The 12,964-nt window shown below is 38.2% G+C and overlaps 4 protein-coding genes across 7 annotated transcripts in view; 3 read left to right on the top strand and 1 right to left on the bottom strand.

Moving 5' to 3' along the window:
• LOC117988209 (NBAS subunit of NRZ tethering complex-like) overlaps positions 1-2,853 on the top strand; it is a 43,458-nt gene extending 40,605 nt beyond the window's left edge. Inside the window, exons 38-41 of the mRNA XM_069507895.1 lie at positions 353-476; positions 1,064-1,181; positions 1,421-1,543; positions 2,438-2,853. Of these exons, the coding sequence (XP_069363996.1) occupies positions 353-476; positions 1,064-1,181; positions 1,421-1,543; positions 2,438-2,737 (665 nt within the window). The 3' untranslated portion in view covers positions 2,738-2,853. The remainder of the gene's footprint in view (positions 1-352; positions 477-1,063; positions 1,182-1,420; positions 1,544-2,437) is intronic.
• A 747-nt stretch (positions 2,854-3,600) lies between these two features.
• mRpS11 (mitochondrial ribosomal protein S11) lies at positions 3,601-5,075 on the top strand. The gene is made up of 4 exons (XM_034975280.2): positions 3,601-3,869; positions 4,139-4,370; positions 4,520-4,585; positions 4,904-5,075. Exons 1-4 carry the CDS (start codon positions 3,700-3,702, stop codon positions 5,009-5,011), a joined length of 576 nt encoding a protein of 191 aa, XP_034831171.1. The 5' UTR covers positions 3,601-3,699; the 3' UTR covers positions 5,012-5,075.
• On the bottom strand, positions 5,067-8,534 carry LOC117988126 (proline-rich protein PRCC). Of its 2 annotated transcripts, none has more exons than XM_034975251.2 (6): positions 8,313-8,534; positions 8,056-8,237; positions 7,920-7,973; positions 6,982-7,455; positions 6,284-6,499; positions 5,067-5,428 (listed from the first exon to the last, which is right to left on the bottom strand). In XM_034975251.2, exons 1-6 carry the CDS (start codon positions 8,401-8,403, stop codon positions 5,342-5,344), a joined length of 1,104 nt encoding a protein of 367 aa, XP_034831142.1. In that variant the 5' UTR covers positions 8,404-8,534; the 3' UTR covers positions 5,067-5,341. The 2 variants fall into 2 exon arrangements, with proteins under 2 accessions (XP_034831142.1, XP_034831133.1); XM_034975242.2 differs by having other exon boundaries at positions 8,056-8,240.
• Positions 8,535-9,026: 492 nt separating this feature from the next.
• Positions 9,027-12,532, top strand: LOC117988151 (coiled-coil domain-containing protein 124-like). Of its 3 annotated transcripts, none has more exons than XM_034975270.2 (5): positions 9,027-9,192; positions 9,384-9,547; positions 10,133-10,312; positions 11,013-11,119; positions 11,561-12,532. In XM_034975270.2, exons 2-5 carry the CDS (start codon positions 9,389-9,391, stop codon positions 11,742-11,744), a joined length of 630 nt encoding a protein of 209 aa, XP_034831161.1. In that variant the 5' UTR covers positions 9,027-9,192; positions 9,384-9,388; the 3' UTR covers positions 11,745-12,532. The 3 variants fall into 3 exon arrangements, with proteins under 3 accessions (XP_034831161.1, XP_069363888.1, XP_069363883.1); XM_069507787.1 differs by having other exon boundaries at positions 9,062-9,118; XM_069507782.1 differs by lacking the exon at positions 9,027-9,192 and adding an exon at positions 9,255-9,273.
• The last annotated feature ends 432 nt before the right edge of the window (positions 12,533-12,964 follow it).

The raw sequence follows: 12,964 nt of genomic DNA on the forward strand, positions 1-12,964 counted from the left end.
TAATATACGGAAGCTGCTGGGTCCTTGACTGTTTGTGCGTTCATCATATTTTCATTTGTTCAGCGTCGTTTACTCGCATTTAGCCTTCAATTTTCATAGAAGTAGTTTTTCAAAAAGTTGACTTGTTCAAGATCGAGTGGCCTGATATTTATAAATCTCCTGGCAAAAAAATGTATGTTTATTAAATAAATGGACAGCTTTATCGATGTGAAGATATTTTTTTAACAATTACACATTGATTTAAAGCTAAATAAAACATAGCGGCAAAATGGCGTAAGATTTTGAATTTTTATAAGTTAACCTTTTTTTACAAAATTTATTTTTGTATCGATTTGTGTTAATTATCTTTTAGATGAGATGCTATTAACGGTGGAGGGGCGACGGGAGGCGTTCTCCACATTTGCGCAACTGTGCGATACGCGGCAACGCAAGAAGGCGCTCGTGGACGTGCTGGCTTGCTGGCCGCCCACTGCAGAGTGAGTTCCCTGACTTGCTTTTTTCTAATTGAGTATGCTGCGTAGGCCCTACTGGCCGCTACAGCGTAACGGGGTGGGGTGATAAGCACGAAGCTTCACCTGGAGTTGACCCCAAAATAAGAAGAAATAATTGGCGAGGGGGGGGGGGCTGACTTGATTAGTCCATACGTATTACTATAATTATATTAAATATAATTGGCAGAGATTTATCTGCGATGTGTGATTGTGTCATACGTACCAGCTCTTGTTTAGGCGGTATGTCTCGAGTTAAGATTGGACTATAGTCCGCGACAGGTCGAGATAGCAATCGGGGTGGGGACGCCACGCACACCCGCCAGCCCCCGCGCTAACTCGGTGCGGGATAGCGCGGGTGCCATGCGGATGTGCGGGGCTTCCCCCCGATTGCCATCTTGACCTGTCGCGTACTATACTTGTTTATGCGCTCTACAACGCATGTAATGCATAAATTATGACACAACTGTCATGTCAAAATTACAAGGACTAAAATCATCTTTTGACATGACTATTGACACATAGAGCAAGATTTTTCTCAAAATTTATTAATTCCTTAATTCCTTGTTTCCCAGCGAGGGTCGGAGCCTGCACTGCGATTACCTGCGCGAACTGCTGGCGAGTGAGTCGGAGCCGTGCGAAGCCCTGGCTCTCATCAAGCTGCTACTGCGGCGCCCCGTGCTACAAGACGAGGTAGCGAATAGAGATAGTCAATTCCCATCAAACTATTGTCGTGAGACTATAAAATCGAACGCGCTGTGGGAAGCGATTCATTATTCGTCTGGCTCATGCCACGGGCACTTCTCAGAGGTTCCTGTTGGTTGGACTAGTTGAGGTTGTAATAGTTAGCCTGGGACCGGTGTAGAGGATAGCTCGCTTGAAGCAAGTAAAGTACTCTATAAAGTGCATGATCACAAACAATCTGTCGACAGGATGTAAGCTGGCTGGTGGAGAATGTGACGAGCCAGTCCATCGTGAACACATTGTGGGTGCTGCTGCTGAACAAGTGCGCGCGCTCCGAGGAGCTTCTGTGCAGCCTGCTGCAGGACCATAAGGTAATAGCTATTAGCTGCTACTAACCTTCGGAGGTGTTCCCTTTAGATTACAACATGGGTTTATTCAAGGGGTGGACCAACAAATTCCTAAAAGGCCGGCAATCACATTGGCGGTTCCTCTGGTGCTGCAAATGTTCATGGGCGGTTCCTCTGGTGCTGCAAATGTTCATGGGCGGCGGTAATCACTTAACATCAGGTAACCCGCCTTCTCGTTTGCTCAAAAAAAAATTTCACAGTACCACAAGAATCTTTTGGCACTTGAATGACATTGACAGGGGAGCGTAGTTGTAGAACAAAGGCTGCCAGCAAATAAAATCTCCTCAATTTTAGGGAATATATTGAAAATGTCAATGTTAAAAATTGAGTAAGTTTTATTTAACTTTAAATTAATAAAAAATTGGGAAAGCCATCCCTGTTTCCAAATCGAGAAAGAATATTATCAACCATTATGCTGTATCTATAATCAGGATAGGTATCAGGATCAGTGTAGGTATATGGATGGCTCTGATATTTAAAAAAACAGTGATTTTCAGATTTTTTGCTTAACAACACCACATAATATGAGGGACAGCGTGACACTTCACAAGATTTTGGCCACGCGCCAAAAGATCCTTGTCGCACTGTACTAGATATTTTTTTAATCAATATTGTGCTGTGACGCTATTGTCAAATGTAATTTTTTTAAACTTTTAGTTCGTTTCTTGGCAGGGCAGTCGTGGTTTTTAATTTTTTCAGTTACAATAATTATTGTTCCATTCTGATTTTTTTCCCATTTTTAAAAATTTCTTTTCATAAATAAGCAAAAGCTTACATAAATGTATATTCTGCACTCTTAACAAAACTAGACATGGCTAATCTGTTCATTACAATAATTTCATCTTAAATTCTTTTCAGGAAACGATACTCAACATACCCATAGAAGAGGACTTGATAAAGGAAATGTTAGACCAAGGCATGTTCATCAAACTGGTGCCGACACCACTCTACTCGTCTGTCGTCAACTACATCATGAACTCAGAAGCCTCGGGCGGGGAACCTGCAAGTCCATACACAGTCTCCTGGGCAACCGCAGAACTGCTCAAAGCTAACTACTTAGCCGAAGCTGGCCATTTGCAAATGCTGTCTGTAGGCATCCCTAGCGCGTTAAGAGGGTTCTCTCAAACTGTGCTATATTGCAAGAATTTATTGAAATGAATGTAATAATCAATGGAACTAAAAATATTTTAATGTCTGCTTAATAAGTGTGTTTATTAAATTATTATTATCAATCATATTAAGTTATTAAATTATTTATTATAAGTATTCCATGAGTTGTTGTTTTATTTCATTTGTATATCATAAGAATTTATTCCGACGACCCGCGGGGTAATTACGTAAAACGTTGCAGTAGCGACAGCAGTAGCAAGCCGGCAGTACATTTGCTGTCTCTCTTCTTATTTTGCTTTGTGGCTATTTCTGTCTCTCTCTAGCCGGACGTTTGACAGCCATGATGGCGAGATTTAGGGCTATCGGAAGATATGTAATCACCCCGCCGACCGAAGTAAGGAAGGAGGACCGTAGTGCCAGCGCACTAAGCGTTTGTGCAAAGGCCAATGTTCAACCCTATGAACTCAAACAGGCTGATGTTTTTTTTATTCAGATACAAGCTAGCCCTTGCATACAATCTCACCTGGTGGTAAGTGATGATGGTGATCTACTTCAAGTGTATTTGGAAGTTAGTCATCATATCACAAGAGAGTAGAGTAAGTCAAAAAACCCGCATCTACTAATATTGTACTTGGCTTTCTATCCAAGTCTCAATTTGTTTTGTTCTGCGCTATAGCTTCTAGTCTCCCACACCACACAAATCCTGAGGATGCTCCGTTGTCGGGGCGAAACGTGCTTCGTGGTGGTGGTGCGTATTGCTTGCTTGGTGGCTGGCTTTTCCTGCATGTTAAGCAATGGGAGGGCGGCCGGTGCATATTGCATGTTGCACCATCCAGATTCGGTTTTGCTTTAATCTATGGTGTTCCAATCTTCTAATTCATGTTTGTTCCTCTGTGTTTTGACACTTTGAGCTGTCAGTGTCATTGAATGTGAAAACAATTCGCATTTTAGGTTATTTTTGAAAAAATCATAATAAATCATTAAAAAGATAGCAAGTTGTGTGTACAACCATGCTCAATGCAATTAGAAATAGTTTTCGAATATCTGTCAACAGTTTAGTGCGTTCGTTTCAAACTTCCACCCCAGTGGCTACGGAGAGGTTCGATCACAAGAGGATTCCTGCAGACGATGAAGGTGTTCAGGGGGAGAAAATAATCGATCTGGATTCTGTATTAAAAGCGTATGTAAATTTATAATATCCAGCTACTTTTTGCATGCGCCCAGGCCCGGTAACGTGACCTTTGCGTTGCAGTTGTGTAAAAACGTACCTACTTGTTAAGTTTGAAAACGGTGCAAATATGCGCTGCTCGATCATACAGCAAAGATCTCACGTGATTATGCATGCATAATACTTCCTTACTATTTAGTAGTATTATTACCTACTTACTGGGTACTTTGTAGTAGTTATATCTAGAAATATTTGTAGTTTAATGGTATTTTTCTCTTCAGAAAGCAAAGTTTGTTCCCAACATTGGAATCTGATAACCTGCTATTTGATGGTGTGCCATACAAAGAGCTAGCAATATGCAATGTCCGAGTGAGCCACAACAACACAATCTTCACACTAACTGATCACGCTGGGAAGGTGAAGCTGATCCGATCCTGCGGGATGGAGGGCTTCAAGAATACTAAGAAAGGGACCAATATTGCTGCACAGACTACTGCCATCAGCATAGCTACTGTAAGTTTTATTCTTTTGAGTATCTACTGGTTTGATTTGTAGATAGCAGGTTGGACTGTTTCACTGTGTTTTTATAGAACCGAGAGCATTATTATTTAGGAATCTTTTTAATACATATAAATGATAAAATTAATGTTTTATTGTTACAGAAAGCTATCGACAGAGGGGTTAAAAATATTAGAGTGAGAGTGAGGGGGCTTGGGCCTGGAAGATTGGTAATGAGCTTCTATAATACTATTTTTTTAAATAAATAAAAGGAAAAGGTGACTATCTGATCTATCAACACACAGCTCAAACTACTGGACAGATCAGGCTGATATTTAGTATGCAGATAGCTATTATGATTTATGCATTCGCTAAAGGATTTTTGAAAATTCAACCCCTGAAGGGATGAAATAGGGGCTTGAAATTCAAGTAGTCCACAGGGACGAAGTCGCGAGCATAAGCTAATAAATAAAATATATTCTTTATTGCATGTATCTGTGTAATTTTTCACATCAAAATGTATTTTTTATCATTTTTGTTCTTTTCAGTCTGCAGTCAAAGGACTTCAAATGGGAGGTTTACAAATAATCTCCGTCACTGACAACACTAGAGTGTCGTGGAATCCACCGAGACCCAGAAAAGCAAGACGACTGTAGAATATAATGTATGTAATGTTATTATAGTAATTTAGTTATAACAATAAAAGATTAATTTATAAAACATGTTATTTTATTTTACACACTCCCTATACTGTTAAACAATTCATCAATAACAATAATTAATAATATATACACTTGGGCAGATTCTCTTGTACACAATCTCTAAACTACGCCAAGATATTCTTTTCCGCAAGCAACATTATGACAGGGACACATTTAGATGTGTCATTTTAGTTTAGTTTAGAGATTGTGTACAAGAGAATCAGTCCCATTGCCATTTTTACTTGGCCTCACTTTAGTTAAAGTTTTGATAGAAAAAATATTAATCTAAAACCCATATTTTGATTGTGTTTGTCTTTTCGTCATCCTGTTGTTAGCCCATTGGTTCTGCAGTTCAGCTTCATTTGCTTTAGCCTAAAAATGTTTATATCCAGTTAATTTATAGTTAAGATGAAAGATACTTTTTATTGGAAAAATCAAAAAGTTCCAGAGGAATCCATACAAATGAAACAGGTTATTTCAAAATCCACCCTAAGTTTGGAGTCATTACCATCATCATCCCACCATAGGTTTTAGTGAACTAGGGTTTGTCCATAGCCCATCATGCTGGTCAAGTGCAGGTGGGCAGACTTCACACTAATCTAAATCAGCACTGTCCCACGTCTGGGCAAAGGCCTCTATCCGCTCCTTCCACCATTCCCTATTCCATGCCTCTTCAGGCCACGTAACTGTAAATTTATCTAATTCATCACGCCAACGTCGCCTCGGCCTACCACCCTGCGTTAATGATTCTGGGGAGTCCAGAAAGATAGACTTCACACACCTTTGAGAAATAACAAAGAACTCTCCAAGCATGAGGTGCATGCCCTGGTGAGATTTCTCAACCCCCTGAAAAAAGCAGACTTCTTAACCACTAGGCTATCACAACTTTTTTTTGTTTTGAGTCATCATCATCATCATCATGATCATGATCAACCCATCGCCAGCTCACTATAGAGCATGGACCTCCTCTCAGAATGAGAGGTTCCTTAGTGCACCATGCTGGCCAAGTGTAGATTGGCAGACTTCACAAACTTTTGAGAAATTATGGAGAACTCAGACAGGTCTCCTAATGATCATTTCCTTCATTGTAAAAGCAAGTGATATTTAACTTTGGAAAGGCCATGCTCTGGTGGGAACCCCCAACCCCTTGCACAGGAGGCTCACATCTTGACCACTAGGCTAACACCACTCTTTTTATTTTGAGGTCAATAGAAAACAGTTTGTTACCTGGTGAGCCAAGTATGTGATTTGGTGTTTCCTCTTCTGTTGGCTAGTGGGTTCGTTGCCATGTTTCTTGCTAGCGGACTGTCGTTTGGTGGTGTCGTCGAGGAGCCCCTTGAGCAGCCATTCACGAGAGTCGCCTAATACCTCTTGCTGGTTCACATCCACTATCTGTATCTCCTCACGTCTGCGCTTGGCGCGTGTGCCGCACAGTTTTAGGATCTGTAAGTTAAGGTCTGTCATTAAATATTGCTGTATTATGGAGCTATCTCTGCAAAATTTCTTCAAGATCAGGTTAGTAATTTATCCATGAAAAAGTAACAGACAGACACACATTTATAATCAATAAATATTATAAGAGATTAGGATTATAATTATTGACTGTCCCCTACAGCAAGTTAATCCAATATTTTTTTATTCATAGACTAGCGCTCGGATGCAATCAGACCTGCTGGCAAGTGATCATGCAGCCTAAGATGGAGCATGCTTGCCTAGAAGGTGACGCTTGTTTTGAAAAAAAAAAGAAAAAATTAATGCTGGAAGGGTATTCCTTATCCTAGTATTCTATGATATTACATACAGCACACTATGAAACTTTTATTCTGGAAATGGACATGGGCTATCCTGTACCACTGAAAAATGTGTTAGACAAAGAAAAATTTGTCAACGGAAACAGCAACTAAGAAAAATATAATGATACTTACAGCTTCTTCATCAAGGACAATATCATTAGAATTGCCAGCTCCGTTATCAACCTGTTGCTCCACATTCAAGCTATAATAATCTTCGTTACTACTGGGCTCCATTTGTTCTGGTGGTATTTCAACATGATCTACATCTTTCTTAAAGTATGACTCAATACTTCTTGGTTCTTTTGTCGTTATAACAGTGGATTTACTTTCTACTTCTGAAGGTAAATCGTCTATTGGTAGTTCCTCTTGTTTGTTTATTGAAAAGAAGTCGTTCTGTATTTCATCAGTATCACTGTCATCAGAGTATTCCGTTATTAATGAACTTTTAGTGTCAACTTTCGTTATTTTGGCTGGTGAGGGCAGTGCTTTTCTTTTAGCGGTGCTTGTTTGTGGTTTTTGTGCTACAACGTTGGGGATGAAGGATTTTGTTGTGCTTCTGACTGCGTTTCTGGGTTCTGGTAGGATGCTCAGTAGACCAGACTTTTTCTATAACAAGTGATTATGTTGATCTTCTAAATATATATATAAAAGGATTGACTGATCTATCAACGCACAACTCAAACTACTGAACGGATCAGGCTGAAATTTAGCATGCAGATAGTTATTATGAAATAGGCATCCGCTAAGACAGGATTTTTAAAAATTCAGCCCCTAAAGGGGTGAAATAGGGGTTTGAATTTATGAAGTCCACACAGACAAAGTTGCAAGCATAAGTTAGTTTGATATAAATAAAAATATCCTAATTGTTAAAATAACATCTCTCTGCAGCATAAGCCTGAACACCACAAGTATTTTTTGTCACAGATTTTATCAACTTTAAGAACCTTTAATCCACTTTAGTGAGATCTTTTTTCAGTCCCAATTTATCACCTCATATATGGTAACTTAGATTAAGACTATTCTTAGGTCTTGCTAAAACCAATCTTTAGTTTATAAATAAAACAACTTACCCCATTTGGTACTCTACTTTTTGTACTTGGTATTGTATCCTCCACATCTTTGAACTGAAAAATAAGAAACATATGTAATTTATTTGATGAAGCTAAGATTATGCAAAACTAGTCGAAATAAAATGTTTATACGCACATCCTTCAATGAGGGAATTGTTATCCTAGACTTGGGCTTGACATCACTCGAATATTCCTTTTTATGGAGAAATTCATCGTCTTCCTCTAGAATTTCTTTTTTCACGTGAGATGGTTGCGGAAGTAAGCTGAATATGCTTTGAACATTTTCAGATTTTAATGATACTGGTTCTGCTTCAGAAGCTTCTAAAACGTGAAAAATTTGAATAAGAATAAAATAATGAGATGTGGAGTAGTATAGGTAAAAATGTTATTTACTGTCTTCTTCCTGGATTTGTGGCACTGTAATCTTTTCATCTTCTTCCTCACATTCGCTGGAATCACTGTTATCGTAAGAAACCAATGCCATTGTAAAATACCGTTTGGTTAATTGCAATTTAAATTATACTTTCCCAATTCCCTCTAATGTTTAGTATTTAGTAAGTTATTCTAATTTTAATGCAATGATTTTTTTTGAAAAGTCACAGAAAACCACAGACAAATTACAATCACAGACACAGACCAATAACATATAATACAAGCCTAGTCTATCCTTTTTTTAGCTAGTTTTCCAGCTCTGGATTCTAGCCCTTTTGAGGCAAGTACCTCTTCTTTCATCAGCATTACCCTGCGGACCAATGCGGTGCGAACATCCCATGGACATCCTGTCCGGACTCCGGAACGGAAGGCCGTTCGGCTTATTTATCCTATATGTTATTGGTCTGTGGGCTTATATCTATGGTGATGCAACCTCAGAATAAATACTGTATTGTCACTCTTACTGCTAGAGCGAGATAGCTAAATACATCTAAGCTCTTATTAGAACGCGATGATTTATATCTGTTGATTCAACTGTTGGCTCAAAAGGGAAATAGTCCAGTGCCGTAAAACCAGTTTAAAAAAAACCATTAAACTGTCTCTGTCCTCCTGTCAATCACTGTCAATTATTTTGATGGAAAGAAAAGAAGAACAACTTTTTTCGGTCGGTGCGGTGGATCAGTAAATGTGTTCTGTGCGGTGGATGGAAAGAAAACTATTGCTATTATTGTCTATTTGTGAATAGGAATTGTTTGATCCGATTTCACGTTAGTTTTTATAAGTATTATTAAATTATTAATTATTTGGCTTGTGTTCACTTAAAGTTACATCAACCAACAAGGTATTGGAAGTAGCTTACTAATTTTTAACTGTCGACATAATATAGAGTTGAAAACATTTGGTTTTGAGAGCCGCCGACAAGGCATGTTATATTTTAGTCTTCTGAGCTTCTCCTTGTATGATTGTATAAACCCAGTATGACGAACTGTTCGGCTGTCCAATAAGACAATACCTATTGTTGAACTTTTGTAGGGAAAATGCCGAAGAAGTTCGTAGGCGAAAATAGCAAAGCGGTCGCTGCTCGGCAGCGCAAGGAGAATAGCAAGTTGGAAAAAGATCAAAAAACGAAAAAAATGGTCGAAGACGCCGAGTGGGAAGACAATGATGACAAACTGAAGAAGAAGCAGCAGAAAAAAGTTTGTTAGCTTTTGGTATCAAGTTTATGACAGTCCATTAACACTGAAAATCAGCCTCTAGATGGATTCCATAAAATTTTCCGCACATTAAAATTTTTAGGGGTTTCAAAGAAACATTATTGATTGTTTATATAAACATACTAGCTGATGCCCGCGACTTCGTCCGCGTGGATTTACATTTTTTCAAAATCCCGCAGTAACTTTATAATTTTCCGGGATAAAAAGTAGCCTATGTGTTAATCCAGGGTATAATCTATCTCCATTCTAAATCGGTTCAGTAGTTGCGTGATTGAGTAACTAACATCCAAACATTCACACTTTCACATTTATAATATTATTAGGATGTGGTTAAATTTAACAATTAATGGTAAACTGTACAGGACAATTATTTCCCTGTGTGATTTTTCGTTTTCGGAAATCGTTTGGCAAATGAATGAAGCTGTTTGTTTGTGTGGGACTCTATACAATTTCCATAATGTCAGAATTCTGAGTATAAATCGACAGTAAACAATGCAGGCTTACCCCATTGTTCAGTCTTATAGGAAATGATTTTTATATTGGTTTTTGTCTCATTAAAATTGATAGGAAGATCAAGAAAAGAAGCGTCTAGAGCAGCTCCAGAAGAAGGCAGAAGCCAAGGCACTTTTGGAGAAGGAGATGGAGTCAATAAAGCCCAAGGCTGTTCCTCCACCAGCCAAGATCACCCGCGCACAGATCACACACATGAAGGAGAGAACTGTTAAGGCTGAACCAGAGAAACCTGCGGTAAGTTAATACTGTAATATTAAAAAAATCACAATGTTTGTGATTGGTTGAAGTTTTTTTCTTGCTGCATGCGATTTAGACAATAGTGAAAATATTAGTCAATGTGAGTTGACTGGTCATCATACAATATGATCAAAATAATTATACTTTTTCCTAGCAAGGCCAGCGAACATCTTTTATATCTATCAGTACCCTTATTATAAATGCGAAAGTGTTTGTAAGTTTGTCCTTCAATCACGTAGCAACGGTTCAACGGAAAACGACGTGATTTTTTGCATGGGTATAGATAAAGACCTGGAGAGTGACATAGGCTACTTTTTATCCTGGAAAATCAAAAAGTTCCCACAGGATTTAAAAAAAAACTTATTCCACGCGGACAAAGCCGCGGGCGTCAGCTAGTAATATTATAAATGTAAAAGTATGTTACCTTTTTACTGCTCATCTGTTTGACTGGCTTAGACAAAATTGTATAGAGATAGCTGGAGATGGGCAAAGGTTACTTTTTATTCCAGAAAATGAAAGTTCCCACAGGATTTATGAAAACCTAAATCCACACATAGTCGCTGGCATCATCTAGTTTCACATACATTAGGTTCTAGATTTTTAGTTTTGTCTACTTTATCAAGGCACTACATAATAATTATTATTAACATCTTATACTCTTGGCCTTGATTATAAAAAAATTCTTCACTCTTTCCAGCCCACGCGGGTAGTGGTGGAGGAGCCTCCACTGGTGGAGAATCTCAATAGATTACAGATTGATGGTGAAGTGGCGCAGAGCGTTGACGAGGCTATCTCTATTCTCAAGTATGTAACAAACTATTGTGTGTGCAAGTAGTTCAATCTGATTTCATTGACTGTATTGTACAAAAACATATCTTAACCAGACTTGTAAATCTGTAATTTATGTTCTGCACAAATCGCTGTGTTGCAATTTCAGATAAGACTAACTGTTTTTCTATAAGCGGGTATTAAGTGCTATTCTGCAGGTCACAGCCGAAAATCAGCATCATTATGCTGAGCTGTACACCCATTTGGGGTGGTGGCTCAGATGAAAATGTTACATTTGTATTTTGTTTTTATCTGTGACACCAAGAACTAAATGTATTTTCTTTCTTTCTTTTGAGAAATCATAATGAAACAGCCTTGGAGTTTATTGACTCGAGATCTCTTGAGATTTTCAAATTGAATGTTGCTTTATTGAGTTGTTATGATTTAGATAAAACTAACATGTCTTCATTTTTTCAGTGAAAAGTCTGACTCAGACAGGCACCCTGAAAAGCGCCTCAAGGCAGCCTACACTGCGTTTGAAGAAGTCACCTTGCCACAGCTAAAGGCAGAAAACCCGACCCTAAGGCTGTCACAACTCAAACAAATGCTGAGGAAAGAGTGGCTCAAGTCTCCTCAGAATCCTTTGAACCAAAATTCTTAGATAATGTTCATATATGAATTAAGTTCATTTAGGTTCTTTAAATGAATTTATTTGTTCTAAATGTTGTTGTATAATATGTTGTTCTATTTCATGATGACCGTTTGGCTGTTTGTGAGAGTGCACACGTAAAGTCCCTACGTACCTTGACTTACGATGCGAGTGCTAGCTCGCGCAGGTATTGTTCAAGCTCGTGTACTGTGTACGGATATAGCACTCACACTACTGCAGACGGAGAACGCGGAACGCTCACTACTACAATAACTACAACCAAGGCTGAGCGGTCATCACGAAATAGACCAACTTTACCAGCAAACAAGTTGAGCAAATGCACAATATCGATATTTAGGTTTCTTTGGCGGCCCGAAGCGGCGCGAGGGGATTTCTACCGTGCGGGAGTACGTGATTAGTTTATCAGAATCCCATCGTTTCGTGTGATGCGACAACTTTCCCCCACTACGTCGCTTGTTGCTCAAATTGTTTGGTATAACGACAGTGAATTGGCCATAAAGTTCCCTTTTTTAAGTTTTACTATGGATCCAGTTTTGCTAGGAGTTCTGGCTATATGAAGGAACTCTATCTTGAATTTCGTTTTCAAAGACTATTATCAACTCAAAGTCAACTTTGCTGGATAATAGAGTTGATACTTGTTTTCTTACCTTTTATGTGTAAAAAGGTGTAAAAAAAAACAATAATGTTAAGTTTCTGAAGTTTATTTAACTTCCAAGTCTTACTAAAACTAAAGCTTAAAGCTACTAATGTAAATATTAAAAATAAATTATTGAAAATTATTTGTATCTTTTTTATAATAACCAGATTTTCGTTCCCATCCTTAAAAGACTCATCTTTCATTTTATCTAACCATTTGTCTTACTCTTACCCAATTTTTGTAGAAAATCTTTCTACTATTGGTTTTGTAGATATTTGCTTTAATCTAATTTAATTTAAACAACTTTATTGTTAACAAAATTACAACGAGTAAGAACACAAAAAACGATTTTATGAAAAACGAGTTTTATATAAACCCGTAATAATCCTTTTCAACCCCTTTTCCCGTGTGACCTCTCAATCAGTACCCTAATAATTGTAAATGCGAAAGTGTGTTTGTTGGTTTGTCCTTCAATCACGTCGCAACGGATTGACGTGATTTTTTGCAAGATAAAGACCTGGAGAGTGACATAGGCTACTTTTTATCCCGGAAAATCAAAGTTCCCACGGCATTT

This window comes from Maniola hyperantus, chromosome 2 (assembly GCF_902806685.2).
Source record: "Maniola hyperantus chromosome 2, iAphHyp1.2, whole genome shotgun sequence".
Taxonomy (NCBI): domain Eukaryota; kingdom Metazoa; phylum Arthropoda; class Insecta; order Lepidoptera; family Nymphalidae; genus Maniola; species Maniola hyperantus.